Consider the following 27,393-nt stretch of genomic DNA (forward strand, 5'->3'; position numbering starts at 1 on the left):
AAGAAAGTAACTAACCCTGAGAAATCTTCTCTACTATGGCATTTGGCCAGCAGCATATGAAACTCTCTTGCAGGACTGAACTTGCATGTAATGTTGGATAATATACTTTAAATAGCCCAGCCACCTCCTGTTTTTTGCCTTCTTGGGTGTATATTGCATGTATACATTCATCAGGACTGACTGAAATAGTAATTTATTTTTCATTGTTTAATTAGCTAAAAGGGTTTTCAGTCTCCTGTGACTGGTACTGCCTGGTAGTTATATTTTCTGTGGAGAAAAATGTCATGGAATGTCCTTCAAAGTATTTTTTGCAACTGCCCTAAGTACACGTCTAGAGTTAGGAGGAAAAGCATCTTATCTTTCCCTATGGAACAGGAAATGATATTGGCATATGCCTTAGTGATACATACTCTTAATACCAAACATTGTCTTGAGGGCAACAGAAAAGTGTGAAATTTTGTACTTTAAAATATTCATATTAGTTTTCAAAATGCTTTTGATTCCTATTCCTAGAGTACTGAAAATTCTCACTTTAAAATTCAGTCTGTGGACTGATAAGCCCATTACCTTGAAATTATAATTGCTCATGACTTTTTGTAAAGTTGAACTTCCAATCATGTCTATTTATGTGCCAAATCATACTAAATACTATTTATATTTCAGCTCTCTAGTAAGAAATAATGAACTTGATCATAGCTAAATCTAGCCCAAATGGTGATAATCTAATTATAATATAATGATAAAATTATAAAAACTATAAAATCTGTAAACGTGGATATTATAATTAGAATTATCTCCCAGTGGAACAGCATGGAAGTAATCATGAATTAACTAAGATATCTAAATTTAAAAAAGAAAAAATAATGCCTTTACTTACTTTTCTGGTCTCCTGTTCACACACTAAAGATCCTGTCTTTGTAGAGCCTAAATTATATCGCCTCAAATAAATATGTTTTCCAACTGTTTTACAGTTTGCTTACATTTTTATATCCCTCTTTTTCTTGTTTACAAATAAGGCTTGATATCTATTCAAATTATGTATATTCTTAAATAGTAGACGTTTCTGTGACTTCTACCTTTGCATACATAGTCAAAAATATTCCCCAAGGTTCTATATGGGAATATTCTTACTTTTGATAGGTGGCCTTTATTGCTTTAACCACCTATATTGTCCTCGTGTCTCATTTTATAAGCTGTTCTACGTTTTCCTCAGTTGTGATTGTTTTCCTGGGTGAACGGTTATTTCTCCTCTTCACATGTGTATGTATTGATGTACTTGAAATAATGATGTACTAATTGAGGGTTTTTAGAATGTTGTTTCCTGTGGGGGGAATAAAAAAGGGCTTTTTTTCATTTGGATATTAGATGTTTACCATAAAATTAACTGAAGGGCCTAATTCAGTAAAGCATTTTGGCAATTGGTCTTAATTCAATATAAATGTATGGCTTTGTTTTCTCCAAGGAGACATGTCCACTTTGTGTCAGCAGCAGACAGGTACTAAATCCTCATTCAGTCTAAATGGTTCTTGAGAGTGCACATAGCTGTAAATTTCATGGGTTGTTTTAGAATATTTTAAAATCAAATAGTTTATTTGAGGAGTGATTTTCATAACCTATTGATTAAATCTCATTCTGTATTTTAAGTACCTTCTTTTGTGATGAATGGGAACCAAATTGATCTAACCCTAACCTTTGTATGTGACACAGCCTCCATGCCCAGTGAAGTCAAACAAGAATGTAAATCAGGAATTATTTGTAAAATGTTGCCAAGCTCATGCTGCCATATTTATGAATCAAAAGTTACGTTTTGTAATTTTTTTTTTTTAATAACCAAATAACTATCTGCCAAGCACAAGTCATGGGTGCTTCAGATAGATTGGTGGTTATAAATTTTCTCTCCCCTTCTCTCTTTCTTATTAATTATGGAGATTTTCTTCAGGGGCTGTGGGGTGTTACTTGGCAGACTGTGATAACCTGCTTCCATCTGGCCTTTCTGCAGGAGAAAAGGTGATGCAGGATGATGAGTTCACCTGTGACCTCTTCCGCTTCCTTCAGTTGCTTTGTGAAGGACACAATTCAGGTTTGTGGGCAGGCTGCCAGGCAGCCAAATCAAGGTGATGGTAACTGATGATAAAAGCTCTTAATTGTTGAAGTTTTGGCAACTGTCATAAAATATTATGAAAGGTGGAAGAGCTGATAGAGTGTACACAAAGGGAAAATTTTGAAGTGGAATTAAGTGTTTTTAACAGCCCGAATTTTGTAGATAATAGTTTCCAAAACTGTGAGTTTTGGGTCTTGACCTACTAGGAAAGTTAAATTCCCATGGGAAAATGTCCGTGGTTTATAGCTTCTAGACACAGAAGATTCAGAGGAAAATGTAGAAGGAATTTGTATTTATTGTCCTTTGGCATGTGTCTGCTTTCTGGTGCAAAGTTTCCCGCTAATGTTAGAATTCTATATGAAGTTACTATGTACACAATACCATTCTTGGAGAAAGAACATGTCTTTTAAATATTAAAAAACCACATTAAAAATGGATAATTTAAGTGTATTTTTATTATTAAGTATATTTCCCTGTGTTCTTTCTGTCATTCTTGGGGAATGAGAAGAGAAAAAAAAGGATATTTTTCCTTTTGAGGCATTAGACATATTTCTTAGTTATCAGGATTTGTATAATTATGTCATTTAATTTTTCTTAACAGCATATATTCTAAGTATAATTGCATTGATATTGAAGTAGTTCTAGTCATAAACAGATTAAAGAAAGACCAAGTTGAGTTTTACAGGTGAAATATATAAACAAGGTTCTGGCTTCATTGGTATGTGATCTTTGCAATAAGATGTTGCAACACTTAGAATGGTTTATTGATACGCCCACACACACAAACACACAAAAACCAACCAAACAAAAAAACTCCAAAAAACCTAAGAAATAGAAGAAAATCCAATTCCTATACCTCTAAGCTAAACTTTTCTAGGTCATCGTAAATCAGACTTAATTTTCAGAAGTAGTTTTAAAACTTAAATAAATTTAAATTAAACTTCTATTTGAATTTTTAGATTTTCAGAATTACCTGAGAACTCAAACTGGTAACAACACAACTGTTAATATTATCATTTCTACTGTGGATTACTTATTGAGAGTTCAGGTAAGTAATTTATATACACTAAGTAGATGAAAATATGACTTACTTCCATACAAGTTTAATTAGAAGAACGCATTTATTTATCATCATACTTATTCTGGTCCCTGTAGCCCAAGTTGACAAGAAAGGCTGAAATTCTCTAGTGGTTGCATTTCTTTAAAAATTGTTACTTAGTACTGGGAGAGTCAAAGGTAACATACATGTGAAATGGTTTCAGCCTATACCTGCAGGAATGCGATGGAGGCTGTTATCCACGGAGAGCGGCAGGAGATGGGGCCATGCTCAGTGTGTCTGTGAGCACAGGTAGCCAGGTATTCACTGAAACTACCCTGTGAGTGACAAGCGTTTTGTATTGCTCAAGTTCAGTTTCAGACAGCTGCTTGGTCATCCATATTCTGATTTAGGCTGAGCACTGGCTGCTCTGTGAAGGAACGCTCACGTGCTGATGTGGAGTGAAGCATAAGAACAGCGCATTTTCTAAGGAGGGGGGAAAAAAGGCAAAAAGAAAAGAACTGCAGAAGGCTAGATTTAAAACCCTTTTGATCATCTATTTTTAATTATGTCCCAAATCTTTTTAATATTAAAACCTTTCATTGTCACAAGGCAGTAGAAGGTAATGAAAGAAATGTACTTTGTTTCCAGATTGCAGCCTGTGATTGTGTGAAAACGTATTTTGTGATAAATGTTCCTAATTTTTACCTATAATTCTTTCTGAAAATCACTGCATGTGATAATATATATGTGATAATATTATTTCATGTTTTTTTAAAAAAACTATTTATCTAGTTAAGTTCCCTTTAGCGATTCATTTATTTGCTCTGAGAATTCCAGACTTTGAAAATTCCTTTTCTTTTTTTGTTTACACTGCTGCTGCTATCAACATTGCTTTCTATTTTTATGCATTCTGTAGAAGATGTAGAGACATTTCATTCCATTGCTTGCTTTGTTGAAAATTTAATAAGCTCGCCTTTGGAGAGAGGAATTGTGCACACAAAGCAACATTTGCTCCCACTATTGGCTAGGTGTCGAGCACTATAAAGAGACATTGTTTAATGAACAGCATGCAGCGTGGCAGTACTACTGAGCACTCCTTTTCAGAATGCAGGTGGTTTTATTTCTAAGATCAGATACCAACTAATCTAATTTTAATTTATTTTATTTTGAGGTTTGCTGTGGGCTATTTAAGTTCTTTCTTTCCTTGTGTTTGTTTTCCTATTGAGTCCATTGAGATGAAACTATAGTTCTTTAAGTAGTACTTGAGAATCATTGGGTGGTTCATCTGAAGACTTTATAAACTAAGTAATTTTCAGAACTGGAACTGTCAAATACTCTTTTTCTTATATTGATGAATATCCAGTTAGAGCCAGTTTGGCCACAAAATCTCTTTGTGCTTCTCACAACTGTTTTTTCTTTAGGAATCCATCAGTGATTTCTATTGGTATTATTCTGGGAAGGATGTTATTGATGAACAAGGACAACGAAATTTTTCCAAAGCCATCCAGGTTGCAAAACAAGTTTTCAATACTCTCACAGAGTATATCCAGGTAAATTAATTTCATTAGAATGTTATGAACTTGAAAGAGAATTAATCATACCTTTGGCATGAGAATATAAAATAGCTAGATATAACATAGAAATATAATATAGATGTATTTATTCTTCAACATTATTTTAGTCTATTCGTTTATGTATGAAGCAAAACGTTCAAATACATGTATATACACCTGTCACTACTGTTTTCCAATCTTATCAATTTATTAAAGTTTACAATTATTAATAAATAATCATCTATGTAAGGTCATAGAGTTTTTTTTATAATTTTTGACTGCTAAGGCCTTTACCTTTAATCCACTGAGAAAACTAATTTCAGTGCAGATCACTGTTGCTATTTAGTCATTATAACATTAGATAGTATTTTCCATCAGGAATTAGATTGTTTTAAGGCAACAATGCTATGTTTCAAATGGTGAATTCACACTTTATCTTGAGAATTGTAGAGGTGCACTTGAGGTGGACTCAGGAATAAATGAGATTGGAATCAACTCTGTCAAAATAGAAATATAGCAGCTCTTCCAGGATATCTAAAGAATTCAGTGTCATTTAGTTCTGTATTAATTACTTATGTAAGTAAGTTTACAATATTAGAATTTGATTCTACATCTAATAAGTGGGTTAGAGAGGATCTCATTACACTGTTTGATGTCTATTACACTGGTGTTGTGAAAATAATATGTTATATTTCATGAGGCAAAATATGATAGAATAGCACTGAATGAAAATGAGAAGAGATAACTTATATGCATTTGTTTAAATATATTTGATGTATACATATTTCTCAAATCACAAGTAGGATTTTTATCTGGTAGAGATTTTATTTGTTATCCTTTGAGGCTTAAAAAGCTTTTATGGTCCTGTTTTTCTGAAGTTAGAATTTTCTTTAAGTATTTTTTAGCACTGTGCTCTACAATATGCTGGGGGAAAAATAAGGAAACTGATTCTCTAATCCCTTATGTGAATTTTACATTTAACCTTATCTAAGGTTTTTCCTAATTTACAGAACTACATAAGGAAGAAACAGCTTGAATATTTGTACCCCTTCAGCATTTATTGTTTAAAGTTGCAAACAGATGCACGCTTTGGGGTTCTGAATTAGTATATTGAGGCTTGGCTAAAGCAGGCAGAATGGTTTTTAGGAGCAGGCATTGTTTTCAGTCAGTGGTCTGATTAAATACATAATTCTAGGTATGTTTAATATTTCATAGCAGTTTCTAAAGGACAGCCCTAAGCTATGCACTAATGTGTATTTCTTCCTGTTTTTGTTGAATTTCTTGCAAAAAAAAACTTTGGTTTTCTTTTTTGATTGTTTGTTGCCTGAACAAAAGGGGCCATGTACTGGGAATCAGCAAAGTCTGGCACACAGCAGGCTGTGGGATGCTGTAGTTGGTTTCCTTCATGTGTTTGCCCACATGCAGATGAAGCTGTCTCAGGTATGTTTTTGTTTTACTATTTCCTTTATAAGTTACTAGTTTTTTGTAAAAGAGAAATAAACGTTAATATGTTTGAGTCATTAATAACAACAGATGGTGGGGAAAATAAAAGACAGAGATGATAGAATACAATAAAATTGAGTGAATAAATTGCAAAACTAGAGTGGGTGTGAGTAGCAGCCTGTAATTGGATCACTGGCCACAGGTACAAAGCAGATCAGATCAAACTGCAAACAAAGGATATCACTGATACTCAGAAAGAACTCTCAGTTCTTGTCTTTTGGACAAAAATTCTCTCACGGTGTTTTCTGCAGTTTCCTTTTATGCAGGACCCATCATGTTCACTGATGGCTGCTGCACTGAATCCTAGTTCACCATTATTAAACCCTAGTCCAACACACGTCTGCATCTAAACCCTTTTTCACTCTTAGTAGAGAGTAGTCAAATCTTATAATGGGTGAATTTCTTTCGCATGTGAGTACTCATTTCATAAGCTGTAGAAATAGTGAAGGGGACTGGCACAGACAGTTATTTAGAGTGTAAAAATTAGGTGCAAGGAGTCCTATCCTTAAACAGTGCATGTTTCAACTTCATAAATTTTTAACATAATTACACATTTGTTTTGAAACAGCTTTGCTATTTTAGGAATTTTTAAATAGTCAGTATTTGGTTTGGATAGGCCACAGTGAAGGCTATTGTGCTTTCTTCCTGTTCCACTAAGGCAAACTGGAAAGAGGTATTTAAGTAGTTACTGACAGGAGTCAAACACATGGTAGCTCTGTGTTGATTATGAAATAGGATGTGGCTATTGGCAAGATTTGCTTTTACAGTAATGACAAGTTTATAGGCTCAGCTGTGCCCAGAGTGGCTTCACAGCATCTTTGATTACTGAATCTAGACAATAATGGTACTCATCCCGCTGCTTCAAAGATAGCCCAGCAGCTTTGCACAACGGGAGTGTGGATTTACTTGTGATGTTCTATGGCATGACAGAAACACAGTCTACTCCCAGCATATCGTTCCAAATGCATCCCTATAAATAGTGATGGTGTCTTTCTCTTGCTTGGAGATCAAGCTTTTGACTTTTGGAAACTCCTTTTGGGGCCTAGGAGGAAATACTAGAATAGACATGGGCTCTTTTATTTGTTAATATTTATTACAAGAATATATTAAAAACTTTTTCAGATGCTGTTAAAATATCAGTTTTCAAAAGTGTTGGGTGTGACTAAGTGGAGTTATAAGGAGTTACCATATGGCTTTTCTCTGTTAGAATGGCCTGCCTAGGCTAAATATATGGGTTTTGTTTACAATTCTGAGTTTCCAGAGCACTTTTGGAGAACATTTGAAGCAAGATTTTAACAGGAGCAAAATTAAATCACAGTTTTGTTTCTGTTTTGTAGGGTTTTTTTGTTCTTGTTTTTGTTTGTTTGTTTGTTGTATTTTATTTCTCCAGGAAGTAACAATGTGATAACGGTAATACTACTTAAGAATCTAAGATAGAAGAGGAAAGTACAATTTTTAGTCCAAATAAACAAAGATCATCCAGGTTGTAGATAACTTTTGTAGTTAAAAGTTTTGTAGTGAAAACTTAGAGAGCAAATCATTTAAAAATCTTGTTATTTCCAAATTATGCTGTTTTCAGTCCAAGATCCAAATTGTCATTGTTGAGGGTGGAGTGAGTGTTTTAGGCAAAGTTTATTATAAAAACCTTTTATTTGAGTCTGAAAAATGGAAAGAACTCATTTTTGCATTTAAACACCTTCACACAAAGGGGTTTAAAGGAAAGTAAACCCTTAGCTTCAGATTCTGTTAACAGTTTAAATTTAAGGAATTTCAGAGGTGTGATTAAATCACTGTCCTGCAAGTTTTAATGATGGAAGATCAGATAAATTTATAAAAGATGAGTTACTTATTAAGAAAAGTGAACAGACAGATCTTAAGCAGAATTACTTACTACACAGTATAAAAGCTAAAACCACTGATCAACTATAACACCATATGTCAAAGTGCACTATATGAAAGCAATTCTGTTAAAGCAATTATATTCAAGCTAGCAGAGGAAACATTATCTAGAGGTTGATGAATCTCACCACACTCCTTTTTGTGGTGTACTTCTTCCTCTTTCTCTCAATCCTTGGGAAGTAACTGTGGAGAGGTGTCCCAAATCCGCAGGAGAAATGCCATATATTTCAAGTTTGTGGAAGAATCTAACTGTATGAAAGTGGCCTGGGATTTTTATAGTGGAAGGAATTTGGCTGACAGTCCTAGGGCTCTAGGTCAGTTTAGCAGCTTATCTGTCAAATCTGACTTCAAATGGACTGATTTGTTTTTAAAGATGGTAAGCCAGGCCAGCCATTCAGCATATTCAACACTACAAATTACACTGTGGTGCCACCAGTAGCTTTATCAGGGCAAAGCATCCTGCCACAGCCATAAAGTACCATAAAGCCATAAAGTACCTTGAGTTTGTTGTACCACCCACTCCAGTCCAGCACTACTCAAGTATTTGTGGTCAATGGCATGATGCAACAGTGTGCCACTGATGAAGAAATTAGGTCCTTGAATAATTCGATCCAGATAGACTCCAGGCAAGAGACATAGTAAACTCGGTAAACCTAATGAGATGAGAGGTGGCTAAAAAAAAATCCATTTAATGCATGTCTAAGGATTTACTAATGGAACTTTATTAATAAATATTTTAACATTTCGTTTCAGCTTTTCTTTTTCCTTCCAAAATGTTCAGTGGCCTATAATGAAATTGCTCATTTAAAATCGTGTTATAATTTGAGCTCCATGTGCTACTGCTATAGCTGTTTTTACAATTTTCCATAGCTGTATACTTGACTACACCAAAAGTGACAATATCTTAGCTGACAGGAAACATTACAGAAACATCGTCTGTGACCTTGACATACCCAGTTATTGCTTTAAAACTTTTATCACATTCAGTTTTGTCTTTATTAAATTACTCTTTCTAAACAGATGATAGTGTAAATATACTAGGAGGAGTTAAGCAATTAAGTATATTTTCACCGTTTTTGACACTTCTAGCTTCTTTATTTCTAAGTCTGCTTTTTATAAGGTGAAATATGCATGCACATAAATAAGTCAGTATAAAAGAAATCAATATATAATTTGTATTTTTATACTGTCTTTGTTATTTAGGATTCCAGTCAAATTGAACTATTGAAGGAATTAATGGATCTTCAGAAAGATATGGTTGTCATGTTGCTGTCAATGCTGGAAGGTAGTCAAAATGTGTAACCTCTTTTGCAGTTGTTCTAGGAAAGTTTTTACATTTGCAGTTTTCTTAATTTGAGAGATAATGCTCTATATTTCTTTGCATTTTTAACTTTCATGTCTCAGATGTGAGAAGATCTTTCAGGACTGAAAGTGAATGTGAGATTTAGGTAGGGTAGTGAATAGGTTATATTAATTCTGAATGCCAGAACTTTATAAAATCCACAGCTAGCAGAAGTTTGGGTTTTTTTCCATGAACTTGACTTATCTTCTGGTTTCGATGAAAAGGCTTTTACTATTTAAGTTGAAATCCGGAGTTCTGGGGACAAAACCAGTTGTCAGTCATTTTATTAACAACCTTAATACATTGCATTTATTTTGGTAGTGGTCTTACCCATAAAGAACAAGTTAATTCATCTAGTGACTATATTCAAGGTCCTGAAATTACGATTCCCCAGGCTTTAGGCTCATAGAAGGTTCCTGAATAGCAAAGTAAATTCTTTAGGCTGTGCTCTGTAAGGAACCTACTGAGCTGCTCATCTAGATAATGGTGAGCTAGTGACCCTAGATCTGTCTATGCTCCACTATAGTGAAATTTATAATATGCTACCCCACTTTTAGTACTGTATTAAATATATGTTCTCTCTCTACAGGCCTTGTTAAGTCTTCCTTTCTGTAATGGCAAATACTTAGTCACATTTTTTCCAAGTCTTAGGGTAAAGTTAATAGTAAAAGACTTCAGATTTCATAGATAGCTTTCTCATGTAAGTGTGTTATCCAATAATTTATCATTCTTACTCTTTGATTGCTTCACTAATCATTATAATTCACTTTTCTTTGCCAAAATATTTGCTGACATTATCTCTAATATCCTGTCATCACCTCTAGGTAATGTTGTGAATGGAACTATTGGAAAGCAGATGGTCGATATGCTTGTGGAATCATCGAACAATGTGGAGATGATTCTGAAGTTTTTTGATATGTTCTTAAAATTGAAAGATTTGACTTCCTCTGATGCATTCAAAGAATATGACCCTGATGGTAAAGGGATAATTTCGAAAAGGGATTTTCACAGGGCAATGGAAAGCCATAAGCACTACACTCAGTCTGAAACTGAGTTTCTGCTGTCATGTGCTGAAACAGATGAGAATGAGACTTTGGACTACGAGGAGTTTGTGAAACGATTTCATGAGCCGGCAAAAGACATTGGTTTCAATGTCGCTGTTCTCCTGACCAACCTGTCAGAACACATGCCCCATGACACGCGCTTGCAGACTTTCCTTGAGCTCTCAGAGAGTGTGCTGAACTACTTTCAGCCTTTCCTCGGACGTATAGAAATCATGGGCAGCGCAAAGCGCATTGAGCGAGTTTATTTTGAAATAAGTGAGTCAAGTCGGACTCAGTGGGAAAAACCTCAGGTAAAAGAGTCAAAGAGACAGTTTATATTTGATGTTGTAAATGAAGGTGGGGAGAAAGAAAAGATGGAGCTTTTTGTTAACTTCTGTGAGGATACCATCTTTGAAATGCAACTGGCTGCCCAGATTTCTGAGTCAGATCTGAACGAAAGGTCAGCTAATAAGGAGGAGAATGAGAAAGATAATCCTGAGGAAGAAGATCCTAGAATGGGTTTCTTCTCTCTCGTGACCATGAAGTCAGCTTTAGTAGCTCTCAAGTATAATTTAATGACTCTTATGAAAATGCTCAGCATGAAGAGTCTAAAGAAACAAATGAAAAAAGTGAAGAAAATGACCATGAAGGACATGGTCATGGCTTTGTTTTCTTCCTACTGGAGCATATTGGTGGGCTTACTACATTTTGCTTGCAGTGTTGTCCGGGGCTTTTTTCGCATCATATGCAGTTTGCTGCTTGGAGGAAGCCTTGTAGAAGGAGCCAAGAAAATCAAGGTGGCTGAACTGTTGGCTAACATGCCAGATCCCACTCAGGATGAGGTGCGTGGGGAAGAAGAAGAAGGGGAGAGGAAACCAACAGAAGCTGCATTGCCTGCGGAAGACTTGACGGATCTGCAGACTTTAACAGAAGAGAGTGATCTGCTCTCAGATATATTTGGTTTGGATTTGAAACGAGAAGGTGGACAGTATAAATTGATCCCTCACAATCCAAATGCTGGTTTGAGTGATTTACTAAGCACTCCTTCCTTAGCCCCAATGCCCGAAGTACAGGAAAAAATCCAGGTAATCCTCTCTTCTGTACCTGATAGATATTTCTCTCTTTCATATATTAAATGTAGTCTTGAAATAAAACTTGCATCTTCGTGTTTCTGGGTTTTCTGACTTTTTTTTTAAAGTGTATAATTTACTTGTATAATTATATGTATAAATATAAATTTATAATTTACAGTACAAGTAAATTTACATAATTTACATGTATAATTTTTGGTGTTTACTATTTCTGATGCCACTAACTTGAATGTTAAATTGCCTATCTTCATTACTATAAATTGAATTATCATATTTTTTTCAGGTTTTCCATTGTTTAACTAAAAACAACAACAACAAAAAAAACCCTAACAGTCTACATTCTAGGTATTCTTTTAACTAACTCTGTACTGTATAAGAATTTTTACACACAATTTTAATCCTGGTTTTCTGTAGGAGAAGGTTAAAGAAGATGAAAAGGAAGAGAAAGAAGAAACAAAATCAGAACCTGAAAAAGCTGAGTATGTAATACTTTAGCCTCTGATCCTACAAAAAAAATTGTTTTGTTTCACTGAAAAAAAACTCAAGTTCATTTGTACTTCTTTACTTTTAATTTTCTGTCCATTCACATTCCAATTATGTTGGGGTGTTTTTTTAACAATCCTCATCTGTGCACATTTGCAAGGAAATGCCATGTAATAAGCACCAGTCTGATTCTATGAATTTATCTCTTCCAGAAGCATCTTTTGTAATGTCCATTTAATTTTTTTTAGAATGTGCTTGATTGATTATTTTTTTTCTTGGCAAATCTTAAAGCTAGGAAAAAATTCTTGAAAACTTTGTAAGAGCACCTTATTTCTAAAGACCTGCTTACTGTCCATCAGTGGTAGGGACTGATCTGCTTTACCCTCTCCCATTTGCTATGACAGGTTTTGAGTTATTTGCATTTTGCAAAACCTTAACATTCCAGTACAATTTTAATGAATTACAGAGTATTCTCACATCTTTAAGAAGAGATTTGATCAATGATAATTTAAACCCTTTTAAGACATGTTAAAATCTAATGTTAATGCCATTACCTCAGAATAATAATAGTGGAAAGCAAAATATAGTGCTTGGTTTTAACCAGTGAAAACTGTGGCCCTCCATCCCTGTATTTTATGGTTCCTGTTAAATGTACATTTTTTGTACAGTTTCTGCAGCTGATTTATCACTGTCAAAATTCTAAGAAAATCCCTTAGTCTCAGACTCTAATGATTACTGATCTTCTGGGATGACAAGCACTTGTCTGTGACAAAAACTCTTCTCAACCAGTGCAGTAAATTTCTAACTTGGCCACTATAACTTTATGAGAGAGAGTCTTCCTGACTTTTGAAGGTCATTCACTGTTGATTGCTCCGCTTGACTGCATGAGTTGCAGCAATACCTGTTTTCTCTGCCAGGAGTACAGTGTCTGGCACTATTAGCTGGCCTGAAGCTACTCCTTACATGACAAACTTTCAAGTGAAAGTTTATCAAATGTCTTCTAGGAAAAGGAGTCAGCTTTGGACATCAGTCATTCTGTTTGTAGATAGGAACAGAGAAATAAATAATGTAGTTTAGAAGTTGCCTCTCACTCTAGTTTTGCTTCAAATGGACTTCTGTGATCTTTTCATCTATTATGCTGACAGTTCACATTAACTTCTAAGAAAATTCACAGTTCTTTAGATCATGTGTTTGGAGAAGGCAGCCCATGGCTTTCTCTGATGAGACAGCAGGGTGATACCCACACACCAGATGCTGACAAAATCTTACTTCATCTCCTCCTGGAGTAAGTACTTATGACTTCATCAGGTGGGCCGAAATGAAGAATTTCAAACTTGAGATTTGACTTGTAAGGGCAAGAAGAGCCCAAGATTTCTGCAGCCTTTGTGACACCTAGATTGTTTAAGTGCATGAGGTTGGAGGGGAGTAGTTAAACATGTAGGCACTCATGCAGACATAGAGCTATTAGCTTGCAGACATAGAGCTGTCAGCTTACATACATTTTGCCACCACAAGAATCAGCTGCACAGTCATGAAGAACCTCTGATAGCAAGGTTGGCAGATATTTGATTACCTACCTCCACCAGGTAGCATTTCCACTTCAGCGTGCAAAGCCAGTAAGTTCATCTGTAGCCTTAACCAGACTGTCACCTTTGCCAGCACTTTGGATTGAAGAGGGATGTTTGTCATGTGCAGGAACTACACGAGTCATGGCTACTTGAGCCTCATTAAAAGATGCAATATCCTATTTCAGAGTATGCTTTTAATTTATCAGTTTTATTAATTTGACATATTATTTCGCCTTCATTTGTATCCTAAGAGGAGAAGATGGAGAAAAAGAAGAGAAAACCAAGGAAGACAAAGGGAAACAGAAATTAAGACAACTGCATACGCACAGATACGGAGAACCAGAAGTTCAAGAATCAGTTTTCTGGAAGAATATCATTGCATACCAGCAGAAGCTTCTTGTAAGTTGTTCTCTAGCTTGTGTGTTTAGCTGTTGGCAGGGACATGTACCACCATATTCTAACAATGTAAAGACAAATAGCATCTGCTGGACCTCATTTTTCTATCCACCATTGTCCATAAAAAGGATATGAAGCAATGATATAATGGGAATGTTAGAGAAAAGAAACACACAAAAAACTTAGTATACAAGATATTAATAATTAGGAGGACTATTATTGTCCCAAACCTAGACATTCAGAGATGCCTGTGCATCATTGTAAAACATCCATGCATTTTTCTGGGAGTAAAATTCCTGAATTTTTACAGTAGCTAGTGTGACAGTAGTATTTCTCCTTCCTTGAGAGACACCTTGGAGAAATTCCAAGCTGTCCTATAAAAAGATTCAACTAAGATACAATGCTTAACCTGAAGCGAATAAGAAACTATGTTACAGATTATTTTTTTTGTCAAATAGCAAGTTAGTATTTGTCAAGCTTTTCAAAAGAAAATTTTTTAGATTTAATGAAAATGCAAAACTGCATCTGAGGGTCTCTCAGTAAAATATCAGAGTGAAATGCAAAGTAAAAATAAATACACTTGTACTATGTAAATAGTATATGATTGTGTAGAGATGGCCTACTTCTAGCATGAGAACGTAGCTAAACTACAAAACTGCAGTAAAAATCGTACTGAGAAATTAAATGTTTAAATTTGGCTTTTGAACCGAGATACATTTTTAGGCTAGTCACATTGCAATCATTTGAATTTAGCTTAATTTTTTTCTAATAGTCTCACTTTATATTTCACTAATAGCCATCTATGATTAGGGCAGAAAAATGGCAGAATTCCTGCTGGAGTGTTAAAGCATTCAAAATGTGTGCTGTAAAGATTTGTGAGTTGTCAGAAAGGGAAAAGGTACATTTCTGCAGTCCTTTTCATAGTGTCAAAATGTCAGAAAAGCTTTCTATCCATGGAACTCAGGTCACACATGCATTTTTGCTGGCCTGGTAAAAATGCAGTTGATTTCAGAATAGAAAATATTTAAGATAAACTTATATGCAGGGATTTGGGGTTTTTTTGTAAAAGTAGAAATTTGTTATATGTGTGAATGTTGAACTACAGGGAAGATAGAGACTTCTGTATGAATACATTACTCTTACATTGTGAAGTCTCTGTGTTGTCTCCAAGTATATTGAGAGGACAATGAAAAATATGTAAGAGGCAATTATAAATCCTTCATCCTTTGTGAATGGAGTGAAACGAAAGGTCCTTTATTCATTGTTGCACATATGGAGTAGAAGAGAACTTGTTCATCATTCAAAATATTTGTTAGTTTGGTTTTTTTTTTTTAATATTTATGATTCTATTAAAAAGTTCCATAAGGGGGAAAAAAATATCTCAGCAGCAACTTACCAATGATGGTTGCATCCTTATTAGGCAAAGTATATTTGTGTTCTGTTCTCTTTTCAGAATTATTTTGCACGAAACTTTTACAACATGAGGATGTTGGCATTATTTGTTGCTTTTGCCATCAACTTTATCCTTCTTTTCTATAAGGTAAATTTCTCAAAATACTACTTTTCAGGTTGCACCTGGAAAACATCTGGGTTTTGTAGTCAATGTGCTATGGTAAAACTGCCTAGCCTAACAGGTTAAATTACTGCTTCATCCTACCGCTTCAGAAATCTAACACGGTGACAGCTGAAATGTTTGTGTGAAGTAAAAACAGGCTTCCAGTACACAAATAGCTATTGACAGAGCATTGAGCTGGGACAAAGGCAGCAGGCTGAGAGGCACACCCTTGCCTCAGATGCTCCATTTCCCAGTAGAGTGAACCAGCCAAGCTGAGCCTTCATAGGTAACTTAAACTAATCCGTGTCAGTTGAGATGTTTTCCAGTGCCATTATGCTCTCCTGAAAGGGTGTGTACAGCCAGGAGTCACATCATTTTAAGCTGCCTAGAGTATCACTGATTTTGTCAAGACTTCTAGTATCATTAATGCAAATCTAGAGTCTTTGGACTTAAAATCATTTTCTGGCAGAGAGCTGTGATAATAAAGACTACTGTCAGGGCTTCTTCTAAGAGGGCTGTGCCCTTTCTTGAATTTGAAGTCTTTACATGGACCAATTTGTTAACATGGACAGACAGTGAAAAAAAGGGATAGAAAAAGCACATTATTACAGACTGGTGTAGTAAGACAAAAAGGTGTTCCTGAGGTATTCCTTGTGGACATTTTTATGCAAAAAAATTTCTGTCTTTAAAGTTTCTTTACAGTTATATTTTCCTTGGTATCGTTTTGTCAGCTCAACAACTTAGCTTGCAGTGTTGTAAAGCTCCTATCAAAGGAATACAGCTGTAACATTAAGTGTTTTAAACAGGTCTCCACATCTGCTGTGACAGAAGAAAAGGAGCTTCCTGTGGTATCTGATGGTGAAAGTACCAAGTTGAACATCCTGGAAAGCGATGATGATGAGAGGGTCATTGCAGTGCATTATGTCTTGGAAGAAAGCAGTGGCTACATGGAGCCCACACTGAGGATTTTGGCCATCCTACACACAGTCATCTCATTCTTTTGCATCATAGGGTATTATTGTTTGAAAGTAAGAAAAAAATTGCCTCTTTTTTTATAGGTCTAAAGGTTTTTTTATCTTTCTAGTGTTCTGATTTAGAACAAAATCAACCTGATTAAGCAGGTTGGGGCACCGTGTAAAGAAATCTGTTTTGTTAGTGTAATGTACACAGAAAGTTATGTTAGGTGACATGTCTATTCAGGAAGCTGTAGGACAGAGTTTGATTTGCTGTCAGTCAGACAGCTACAGCAGTAACTTGCTTCAGAAGCTGCTTGTGACTGTCGAAGGCTGAGTGTGAACTCCCATAAAGCAGATGACAGTTTTAGATGCTGCATTACTGGTCTGTCAATTAGGTCATTTGGAAAGATTGCAGGATTTTGCACTGCTGCTGTGTATTGTGACTCTATAAAATGCCTGCTGTTCCTACACACAAACTCTGATGGTAGTGTTTTAGCAGGAGCCTAAGCAACTTTTAAGGGAATATATTGGAGAAGATCTCTGTTAGGGATGTGAAAGCTAAAGATGCCACTTCCATTTGTGAAATGCTGATTGTGGTTGAAGAAAACCAAATGTCATCAATCTCTGGATCTGGGAGAAGTACATGTACTTCCCCCATTTCTACACACTTCCAGGGCAAAAGCTGTAAGTCAAAGTGCAGGATAGTGCTCAATTAAATAGACCCTTGATAAGACCCAGCTGCTCATTTGTTCTTATACCTTTATTAAGGTCTTATATGATCCTTAATATTTTTCTTCTTCTCTTTTAATGGCTAATAATTTGTTCTGTGCTAAAAGAACCAATCTGCATTTGTAGGTCAAGGAAATGTTCATTGTATTACTACTTTTAATGTTGATTTTCATCTCTAAGTATCCCTACAGGTCAATAGATATGAAACTATTTTTTTGTTGCATTGGTTGCCATGCAGCATGAAAGCTTAGGTTTCTGGGTTTTGAGATGTTTTCTTCTCCCATCTCATACTTTTTTTTTGTTTCTACTATGAATTTTTATGCTACTTTTTTTTTAAACATTTATTCCTTGACTAGAAGGAAGAAACTAGTAGGAAGAAACATAGGATTATTAGAAAGGCGAATGAGACAATTTTATCTTAATTAATTGCCGTTTTTCCATTTCTGAAACCAAAATATGATCCAAATATGGTTTCAGTCTCTATTTCGGGATCTTTAAGTCCAAAATCTTCCAAACTGCAGGCCTCTGTTTGATAGGTTTGCTTCTAAATATTGCTTAGCATGAAATCTATTACATTTGTCTTATTTAACTGTCTGAAAATAGTGTTGGAACTCTTTTTTTATTGTATCTAATGTAATCAACATGTTGCTTGAGTAGTCTTGATTTTCATTATTACTGTTTCAGTATACTCTTGACTACTATTACAGTCAAGGTAGGTACATTTTGGGGATCTGTGAAATAGTTCCAGGAAAGAGTAGAGTTTACTTTTTCTTTGGTAACAGATTTCTTAGAAAAAATCCTCTTAACTTGGATCATTATTTACATCTGCTTTCTTGAAATGTACTTTTGAACTCATCCAGCTGATGAAAGGGAGTTGTAGGTAAAGCCTGGCTAGGTGTCTCAGCTGCTAGCAATTCTTTTTTTGTTGCTTAGTCTCTGCTCTTTTCAGCAAAACACTTTGTTTCCCACTGCAAAACCTCAAAAACAAATTCTTTAACAAATAACAGGAGCCTCTAACATCTCTGGGTATCAAAATGAAATCCAAAAATGTCATCCCAAAATAATATTTGGAACTAGAATTTCTAAGAATTAAGAAAATATTTTAGCTCTCTTTCACTTGACTACCTCTAATCCTTTCATAGCACTGAAAAACTGAAAAAACTGAGAAACTTTTTATTTGAAGGATCCCTCTTCAGGTGTTTTGACCATCTTTTTACAGCTGTTTAGTAACCTGTAGTTAAATGATTCAGAATGACCAAATCCTAAATGTATCAATTCCTTTTCTGTGTTCTGAGGAATTGCTAAGCCTTTTAATTTTTTCAAGTAGTATTTTTGCTTTCTTCAGTTTTGATACTTATTTCTTCAAATCAACCAGCTTTTCTTAAAGTTTGCAGACATATCAATGCATTTTACATTATTCCTGTATTTTCTTTCAACTGCAGGTTCCACTGGTTATTTTTAAGAGAGAAAAGGAAGTGGCAAGGAAATTGGAATTCGATGGGCTATATATAACTGAGCAGCCATCAGAAGATGATATTAAGGGACAGTGGGATAGACTTGTAATCAACACACAGTGAGTTTTTACTTACCCTGTCTCCTTATAGCCCTGCAAGTAATTAATCGTTCCTCTCTTTCCACAATTACATACTTATAATCCATCTTGTCTGAAATAAACAATTATTAGAGATATATTTCTTGTAAGGTTATACAAAATTTTCAGGCACCTGCAGGGCTAATGTTTACTATAATTTTTACTATTACTGTTTAATCTTATGCATTCCCAAATTTTTGCCTTAAAATTATTTCTCTTCATAAAAAAAAAGAAACAGGATGAGTTTGTTTTGGCAAGGACAGTGATGATGGTTGTGCATTGCTGTCAATTCAAGAGTGAGCTGTGCTTTGCATCACATATTTGAATTTCTGTTTCTCTGCCTGGTGGGACTGTGTGTGGGATGTATCTGCTCTAGAATCCTGTCTGCAGGCTTTGGCTTTGCTGTACTTCTCACATTTACATGGTAGGCTGAACACCATTTGGCAACTCTCACTCCAGAGGGTTCACAAGTGACTAACTGGTGATAGACACCACATAGAGACTCTTAGAAACAGAATCAGTATATATTTGTTTAAAATGTAATCTCGTTTATCTGTGTTTTTCAGGTCTTTTCCAAATAACTATTGGGACAAGTTTGTGAAAAGAAAGGTAAGGCTTATTTTTAAAAAGGTTTATGAGGTTAAAATAAAATTCTAATGCATACTTCTATTCATGTTTGGATGAATGTGGACAACTACACTTCCTTGAAATATAGCTTGCATTCAGTGTAAATTTACATATTTACAATTTTAAAATACACAGAATTTCTTACCACATTCTTAGAACTATTTTTAATATATTTCAAACATTTTCTACATACAGATTTTGTATAAAAGCATGAATTCAAGTACATTAATGAAATTACATGAAGAATCTTGTGTGTGCTCTTACATATAATGCAAATTACATAAAATATCTCATCTATATTTATGTATTCTCCTCCATACATGAAGAACAGTGTCCCTCAAACAATAGAAGGTTAAAAAGTAATTAATAGGAAGACAGGACAGATTGAAATATTTAGACACAGGACACAATCAGGCAACTGTAACTACCTAAAAGGTATATACATGCACTGGCCTTTTTTGTCCCTTACCTCTCTATTTTCCCATAGTTTTTCTTCCCCAAGTCACCTAAATCCATCCCTTTCTCCATCTTTGTTTTCTCTCTGTAAGATCCAATAACATGCCGTTTATGGGATGCATAGTGTATGCATCCCTTGGCAGTAATCCTCTTAGTCTGACAGGTGATCTGGGGAGTTTTTACCTGTGGCTCATTTTGATGGTTTTCAGATTTGGGTCTGAGGCTCTCCTGGGACCTCCCTGGGAGGGACCAGGCAGATTCACTGTGAATCAATAGTTTGAGTTGCTGCCTGCCACTGTGCCCCTGTAGTCCTCTGGGCTTGAGGAAATGGGCCTTTGATGGCCCTGGGACTAGCTATGCAAGGTATTCTTTGTACTCTCCCCCAAGCATTGTGTCCCTGGGCTCCTTTGTGGGTGTGCAGGTGAGCTTTTATTGCATAAGCTAATGTTCTCTCAAAAATAGTCCTGTCTAAGCAGGGACTGCAGAAGCTCATTTCTTACAAATGCTATTTTAAATGTTATCTCAGTTTGCTCTTAAGAAATAAATCTAATGTTTGTACAATAGCTTATAGCAAAATAATCTTTTTAGGGTGTTTGGTCAAAATTGAAAAAGAGGGTGTGCATGTCATTGGATCAGATTTACCCTCTTCACGCTTTAATGTCAATCTTGTATCATACTTTTGAAAATATGTCAGTACTCTTAGCTCTTCTGCTTTATAACAGTCTTAGGTCAACCTGACCAAAAAGATTCCTTTGAATTGTGTATTCATTTTGCTATGGAAAATGTGATTTTTTTCATATTTTAGGTTGTTATATACAGATTTCTACCTGTCTGTCTAAGCAAAGGGAAAGCAGTAGCTTTCACAGAGTACTTGAGAAAGAAAATAAAATTTTACATTGCTTCTGTAGATGTAGTTGGTCAAGGAAGGGTCAAATCAAAAGGAAGAGAGTATGTTGTGTGGAAGATTTAGTACCTTAGCTTTGGCTGAGGAACTGTGCTGTATGATTTAAATGCCTTCAAGTACACTATTTTGCAATGAATGTCTTCTTTTATATATATTTGTATTTTATCTCCAGTCTACAAAATAATCCATATCACGAAGCACTGTTTTCAGACTTGTTACAAAAAAGGCTTCTGTAAAAATCTGCAAAAATATCAATAAATATTTAAAACATTTCCTATTAGAAAGCTGGCAAAATACCTCCTCACCTACAGTAGTCACTGAGATATGATCTTGTTATGGAAAAATTTGTATTTCTTTGACTATTCTTTTTAAAATGAGAAGAGACAGATAATATTTAAGAAGGAGCTGTGTGTTCAGTCAGAATGAAAGCAATTAAATGTTTATTTCCAGCAAAATTACTTATGAAACATGTTAGATTTTGTAAGAAAGAGGGGCTAGTTTGAATTCACTGAAAATATTTTGCTGTAACTCTGTGTTCAAGAATTTCTGATCACAATGTCATCCATAGTTATGAAGCACTATTTTCAGACTCCTTGTATGTTAAACCTCTTGTCTTCACATCCAGGCCAAATAACTGCTGATCTACCCCACTGATGAATATTTTTGAATATTCCTTCAAACTGTAGGTTATGGATAAATATGGTGAGTTCTATGGCCGTGACAGGATCAGTGAATTATTAGGAATGGACAAAGCTGCTCTTGATTTTAGTGATGCTCGAGAAAAGAAGAAACCAAAGAAGGATAGCTCCTTTTCTGCTGTGTAAGTATTTGCCTACAGTTTGTGATTGGGGTTTTTTGTTTGTTTCTTTTTCTTTTATTATTTTGTTGGGTTTTTTTTGTAAGTTAAAATCAAGTGTTCAAGGTTTGTCATTTAGACAAAACATCTGTTGCTCATTTATGTATATTTGCATAAGAAATCAATTGTTATGTTGAATGATACAGTAGATTTATTTAATTATAGACAATGTGTATGCAGGATTCCTCTAGTTTTTTATGTATGAAGATTTAGTTTAGTGAACAGCTGCTTGAACACATCACATTCCCACTCTTTTGATAGTGTCATTGCAGCTGGGCTGGAATCTCCTTTTCAAGTTCTCAGTTCAGTTCTGTTGGAAAGAATGGGCAAAAATGGCAATATGTGTTCTGGTTATAAAAAAATGATGGAATAAATTTAAGTGCTAGTGTCCAGTAAAATCTGGGAATCAAATGATTAATCTTCACATCCTTTTGTAATTTCTTTTTCCTAAACTATGCATTTGTTTGTCATTTGGGGGCCAAAATAAAGAAAAGCCCCTATTCATTCAGAGTATTAAATTCTCCTTTGTAGGACAGGGGCATCCTCAGCTTTTATAAAGCACTGAAAAAAAAAAAAAAAAAAAAAGACCCAACTTTTTTCCAGTTCTGCATTATAAAAAAGGTATTCAACTAGAGAGAACGTATTTTAGCAGGTGGAACTTTAATGCTATAGAGATTCTGATGTAAGGGTTTATTTAAAGTTTCCTCTAAAAGCAACATTTTATCTATGAGTGTGCAAGGATTATGAGATGTAGGCAGTGAGACTACTGGTAGATTAGAATTGCATTGAAGCAAGAGCTGATTTTGTAAGGATGGCTCTTTTATCCATCTTTATAAAAGATGAATGTTAATAAACCAGGAGTCTGTCTGAGCAATCAATCAGCTGCAGTGTAAAGGCCCAAGGACTCTGTGGCATTTCAGTACTAAACAAAATTTAATGCTATGGCAGAAATACTTTTCGGAATGCTTTCTTCTATGCTGTTTTGCTCTTGTTGGATTACAGTAGGACCCATGATTGAGTTTAAAAAAACAACCTACTACTTTTATTATTGGTATAAAAACAAAATAAAAGTACTTTCCCTTCCCTGTGTGCTCATATCGTATGAGGGGAAAAACATTTAAATAATGTTTCTCTGAATAATCTTGAAAAAACGGACCAGAATGAAGCAGATGGAGGAGGCTGATGTACAATTTAGTTTAAGAATCATGTCTGAAGGATGCCTGTTTTTTTTTTTTTTTAACATCTCTATTATCTCCTCCATGTTATATACAGTTAAAGAAAATTATGACCTCATCCGTCTTTCATGTTCTCCCTGGAGGAATCATTTCATACTCATAACAGATTAATATGTTGCAGGAAAATAAAAAAACTATTATAAAAATTTGCAGAACCAGCCACATTAAAAAATATCTCTTCTCTTCAGGAAGATACATTTATCCACTTTTTAAAAGTTTCAAAAATGAATACTAATGAAGCTACTAAAACTTAAACATGTTCCAGATTTCAAATTTGACATATGTTTACCATGCAGTGAAGAGAGAGGTGGGAAGGGCATTGGAACTGACCCCTTACTGCAGTAGCTTGGGAAGAAAATAGAGAATGGTGTGATCTGGTGCAGGTTGCAGCTCTGGTGCTTCTGCCTGTGCCAGGAGGAGGTGGCGCAGGCTGAGGCCAGACTTCATGCCTGTGTCTCACAACACAGAAGGGAATTGAACTGTGTAGCATTTTCATTTTCAATACAAGTGAACGGATCTCCTTAACCCCTAGCTCCTACTTCTCTCCCTTCCCTTTGGGAAAATAGCCTGGGATTTGCATCTGTCTTTTTGCAAGGGACTTAAAGCATTCTACTTGCAGGTGACCATGCTTTTTCAAAAGCTTCTGCCTGTCCCAGTGATACACAGTGTTAAAAAAATCTGCATTTTACTGACTTTGAAGAGCCATCCAGCTCATCGATGCAGCCTTGAATATTTTTAAAGAGTACTTATTTAAATGTATAACTATTTTAATATTTAAGTAATTATTTAAATATATTGCAGTATTATTTAACTATAACCAGCTTATAGAAGGATGATACAGTTGCAGCTCTCCTGTAGATTAGACAGTAAAGACAGTTAAATTTTGCACACTGAGATTGAGACAGCAGTGCTGTTTTTCCACTTTTGGGTGGATGGTGTTAAATTAGACACATCATAGATGTTGTATATTTGTAGTATATTTGAGAAAACAATATGGAAGACACAAACATGAAAGTTAATTTTCAGAGGTGCCATCGTTCATATAATTTCCCTGTCCCTTTACCTTTTTAACTGCTGTTGTTTCTGTGATCATTAGTTTAGTCAGTCAATAGAAGAGACAGATGAGGCTCAAGCATGTGCAGCAGGTGGTGACATAAGGCTAATTTGGAAAATAAGCAGGGCTTCTGCCAAATGCTCACATGATAGAAGAATTCTTCCATTTTCAAGAAGAGAAAAATTGTAAATAATTTTCTCCTGGTAGCAGACTTTTTCCTCAAGTGACAGTCTATCTCTTGCCCATAATGGCTAGTGAAAAAGCAAGGAATTCTACTTGTAGTAGTTTTTACACCTGAAGTCTCAAGATTTACACTTGCTATGATGACTCTACAGGAGTTAGAAAAGTGTGACTATACCTCTTTGTCTAATTAGAAGTGTATATCTGCAGGTGGATAGGGGCTTCAGCTATTGTGGTTGATAGGCAGGCATATAGTCACTGTTAATGTCCAAATTCCCAGCCTGTTCCATTGAAAGGAATGATGTACTTGTAGGAATCTCAATTTCAAACTTTTCCCCTTATGGATGCTAATGTAAAATACCTCCTCCTTTAGTTATTTACTTGGCTATCTTAAGCCTCGTGCATCCTTGCAGAGGCTTTGTGCAGGATACCCCAAATAATAATAATCCATTCTGTGGTCTGTCTTCAAGACACACAGAAAGCTGACAGGCACCCTGTAACTCATTGTTTTGTTTTGGTTCAATGCTTTCTTTTTGTAATGGTCAACTGGCACCATTTTCAATGAAGTATCCCCTGTTGATATTCAGTGACTGGCACAAAATTTAGACACAGTGCAATAAAAAGGATATTTCCTACCTATTTGACAATTAGTAAAGAATGTTTTTTATCTGATGGTATGCTTTCTATTTTACAAAAAGTAACATTAACAGAGGATTTTCCTAAGTGCCTATATCAAAACTCATTAACTAGTAAGAATTATCATATTTTCATTAATGATTTTCCTTACATCCTTAGAAAAATGGGTCAATTTTCTGAACAAGCTCTGAGATTCATCTGATCTAAATTTGTCTGTCTTTAATGTCATCCAATTGTGTCATTCAAGGTATGCTCTAATAACTAAGGTAAAGAATTGGCATTTTATGGTGCAAATTTGGTTACCTTTTTTGACTAACTACTTCAGGCTTATGTGGGTTGCATTAAAAAGAAAATAAAATACTTTTTTCTCCATGGATTTTAAAGACAGCTTATTTCACTTATTTCAGCATAATAGCATTTTAGAAATCAATCAGCATTGGGTCTGATGAATTCAAAATAGTAGTTATGAATTTGATTTTCGCCTTTTTTTTTTGTTTGTTTGTTTTTTTGCTGAATTTTTTTATTTTTGGACAGATTCATTCCAGAGTAAAAGTGTGAATCAGAACAAGATTCTGATGTATTCAGCTTTTGGAGAAATTGATCAGATGTTGACTCCTGTTATGTGAAAATACGCATCCTACAGATTGTGTTTCCTGTTTTCCAGTTGTGTTTTGCTATAAAATGGGTTTTTTATTATTTTTACAGGCTAAATTCCATTGATGTTAAGTATCAGATGTGGAAATTAGGAGTTGTTTTCACTGATAATGTGAGTTTCTCAATATATTCATATACATATATTGATGTTGTAAAATGAAATATGCACTTGTTAATGCAAAGTACTTCCATGAGAGGTGTGAAATACTCTGGATTATATTTATTTTACTACAAGAAGAAAATCCTGAAAGCTTAAAGAGACATTGTCAAAATATTTTCACAGTTACATTGGTTGTAGTTAATAGAAGCTCAGTCAATTCCTGCCCTCTGTCTGATATGCTTTATTAGAAGCAACAAGAAAGCACTGCACTGTAGAATTAGAAAACTGACTGCATAAATGCTAATTGCCATTTTTCCTATTGTTCATATGTCTTATGAACACTTCAATATTCCTAGAGCACAGTCAAATCAATATAGTTAATGTATCTGGAATTGCTAAATTTGTATCACTGAAACCAATAGTAAGATGTATCACAGAATGACACAAATTATTTCAATAATTTAAAAAAGGGAGTTTTTAAAAGCAAAAAAACCAAGGAGAGATAAACAAGACTGTTCAAATGCAGTTTAAGAAGTCAGTCATCATATGATTTTTCAATCTTACAATTATTGTTTGCCTAATTACTAAATTTACTGGTAAGAAAAACGGTTGGGGAAAAATTATTTTGGAACTAGGACAGATGGAAAACACAAGTGTAATCTGAAGGTACTCAGGAAAAGTGGAAACAGTGAGCTTCCAGGTCTAGAGACAGCATGATCTGTAAACAGTGTTTGGGACTAGTATTTTCTTAAGGAATGGATTTTATCTTATAAGTATTTGTCTTTTAGTTCAATAAAAATTAATTGATAGACGATCAAATGAAATTTACATTTCTGGTTACTTAAATAATACTTGTATGTTTAAATAGGAGTGTTAGTAGATCAAATTGGTTTTATAATTCCTTTTGTTGCTTGAAGAGTCCTGTAATTGTCATTAGCTAAATTTGGGCATTAGTATTTTAATGTAATTATTTAGAAATTATTAAAAGTCAATTAAATCAGAAGAAAATTTTTACAGTAGAGACATTTGCAAATAAGGGTTTAAGCATTTCAAAATTAGATTTTCTAATATAAATTCTGAATTTCTTGATTTTGCCCATATCTTATTGACTTTTTATTTGAGCATTTAATATTGTTCCACTAATAGAAAATTCTCAATGATATCTAGAAAATTCTCTGTTTAAAAAGAACTGTTTTCTATTTAAAGAAAAGCATATTTGAGAAATTTCTACTTTTCCTTATTGTCTTGAATTAAGTTAAAGATGAAAGCCATGAATTTTATTTTGAATGTACTTGTTTTTTCTGTTAGTCTTTCCTTTACCTAGCCTGGTACATGACCATGTCAGTCCTTGGCCATTACAACAATTTTTTCTTCGCTGCTCACCTCCTTGACATTGCAATGGGATTCAAGACATTACGAACTATCCTGTCATCAGTTACCCACAATGGCAAACAGGTATCATCTGTCATCTCTGCTCAGCTTTTTCACTTAAGTAGTACACAAGAAAATCCCTTCATTACTTGAGTCAGGTGCTGTGCAGGTTAACAACAGAAATGTTCTTTTGTCGTGAACTCTGGAACTTGAGTTGATGAGGAAATTAGACAATGGGATTTGTAAGCAAAAGAAAGAGTATTCTCCCTTCTAAAAATAGTCCTGAAGTTTTAACAAATTACCTATGAACTAAGGGGGCATTATTTATAAGGAACTTCTTAGATCTGGGAGCTATACAAGTGAAATATTAATTTACAGGACACTGAAACTCCCTCCCAGCTGCTTTCCATTAAGCTCAGAGCAAAATCTGAATGATGCTGCAGTAGAGCAGTGGAGTACTTGTTGCTGCTT

General features: G+C 34.7%; 1 protein-coding gene across 10 annotated transcripts in view; it reads left to right on the forward strand.

The window, feature by feature from the left end:
* The window catches only part of RYR2 (ryanodine receptor 2), a 377,449-nt gene that overhangs the window by 339,852 nt on the left and 10,204 nt on the right, over positions 1-27,393 (forward strand). For all 10 annotated transcript variants that reach the window (XM_088161537.1, XM_088161539.1, XM_088161542.1 and 7 more), the window contains 15 exons: positions 2,000-2,080; positions 3,061-3,149; positions 4,562-4,690; positions 6,029-6,133; positions 9,299-9,380; positions 10,262-11,565; positions 11,986-12,050; positions 13,874-14,021; positions 15,472-15,558; positions 16,380-16,601; positions 18,701-18,831; positions 19,416-19,458; positions 21,523-21,656; positions 25,503-25,563; positions 26,860-27,006. In XM_088161537.1, coding sequence (XP_088017663.1) covers positions 2,000-2,080; positions 3,061-3,149; positions 4,562-4,690; positions 6,029-6,133; positions 9,299-9,380; positions 10,262-11,565; positions 11,986-12,050; positions 13,874-14,021; positions 15,472-15,558; positions 16,380-16,601; positions 18,701-18,831; positions 19,416-19,458; positions 21,523-21,656; positions 25,503-25,563; positions 26,860-27,006 — 2,828 coding nt within the window. The remainder of the gene's footprint in view (positions 1-1,999; positions 2,081-3,060; positions 3,150-4,561; positions 4,691-6,028; positions 6,134-9,298; positions 9,381-10,261; positions 11,566-11,985; positions 12,051-13,873; positions 14,022-15,471; positions 15,559-16,379; positions 16,602-18,700; positions 18,832-19,415; positions 19,459-21,522; positions 21,657-25,502; positions 25,564-26,859; positions 27,007-27,393) is intronic.

The sequence above is a fragment of the Sturnus vulgaris genome, chromosome 3 (genome assembly GCF_052056855.1).
Source record: "Sturnus vulgaris isolate bStuVul1 chromosome 3, bStuVul1.hap1, whole genome shotgun sequence".
Lineage (NCBI taxonomy): Eukaryota > Metazoa > Chordata > Aves > Passeriformes > Sturnidae > Sturnus > Sturnus vulgaris.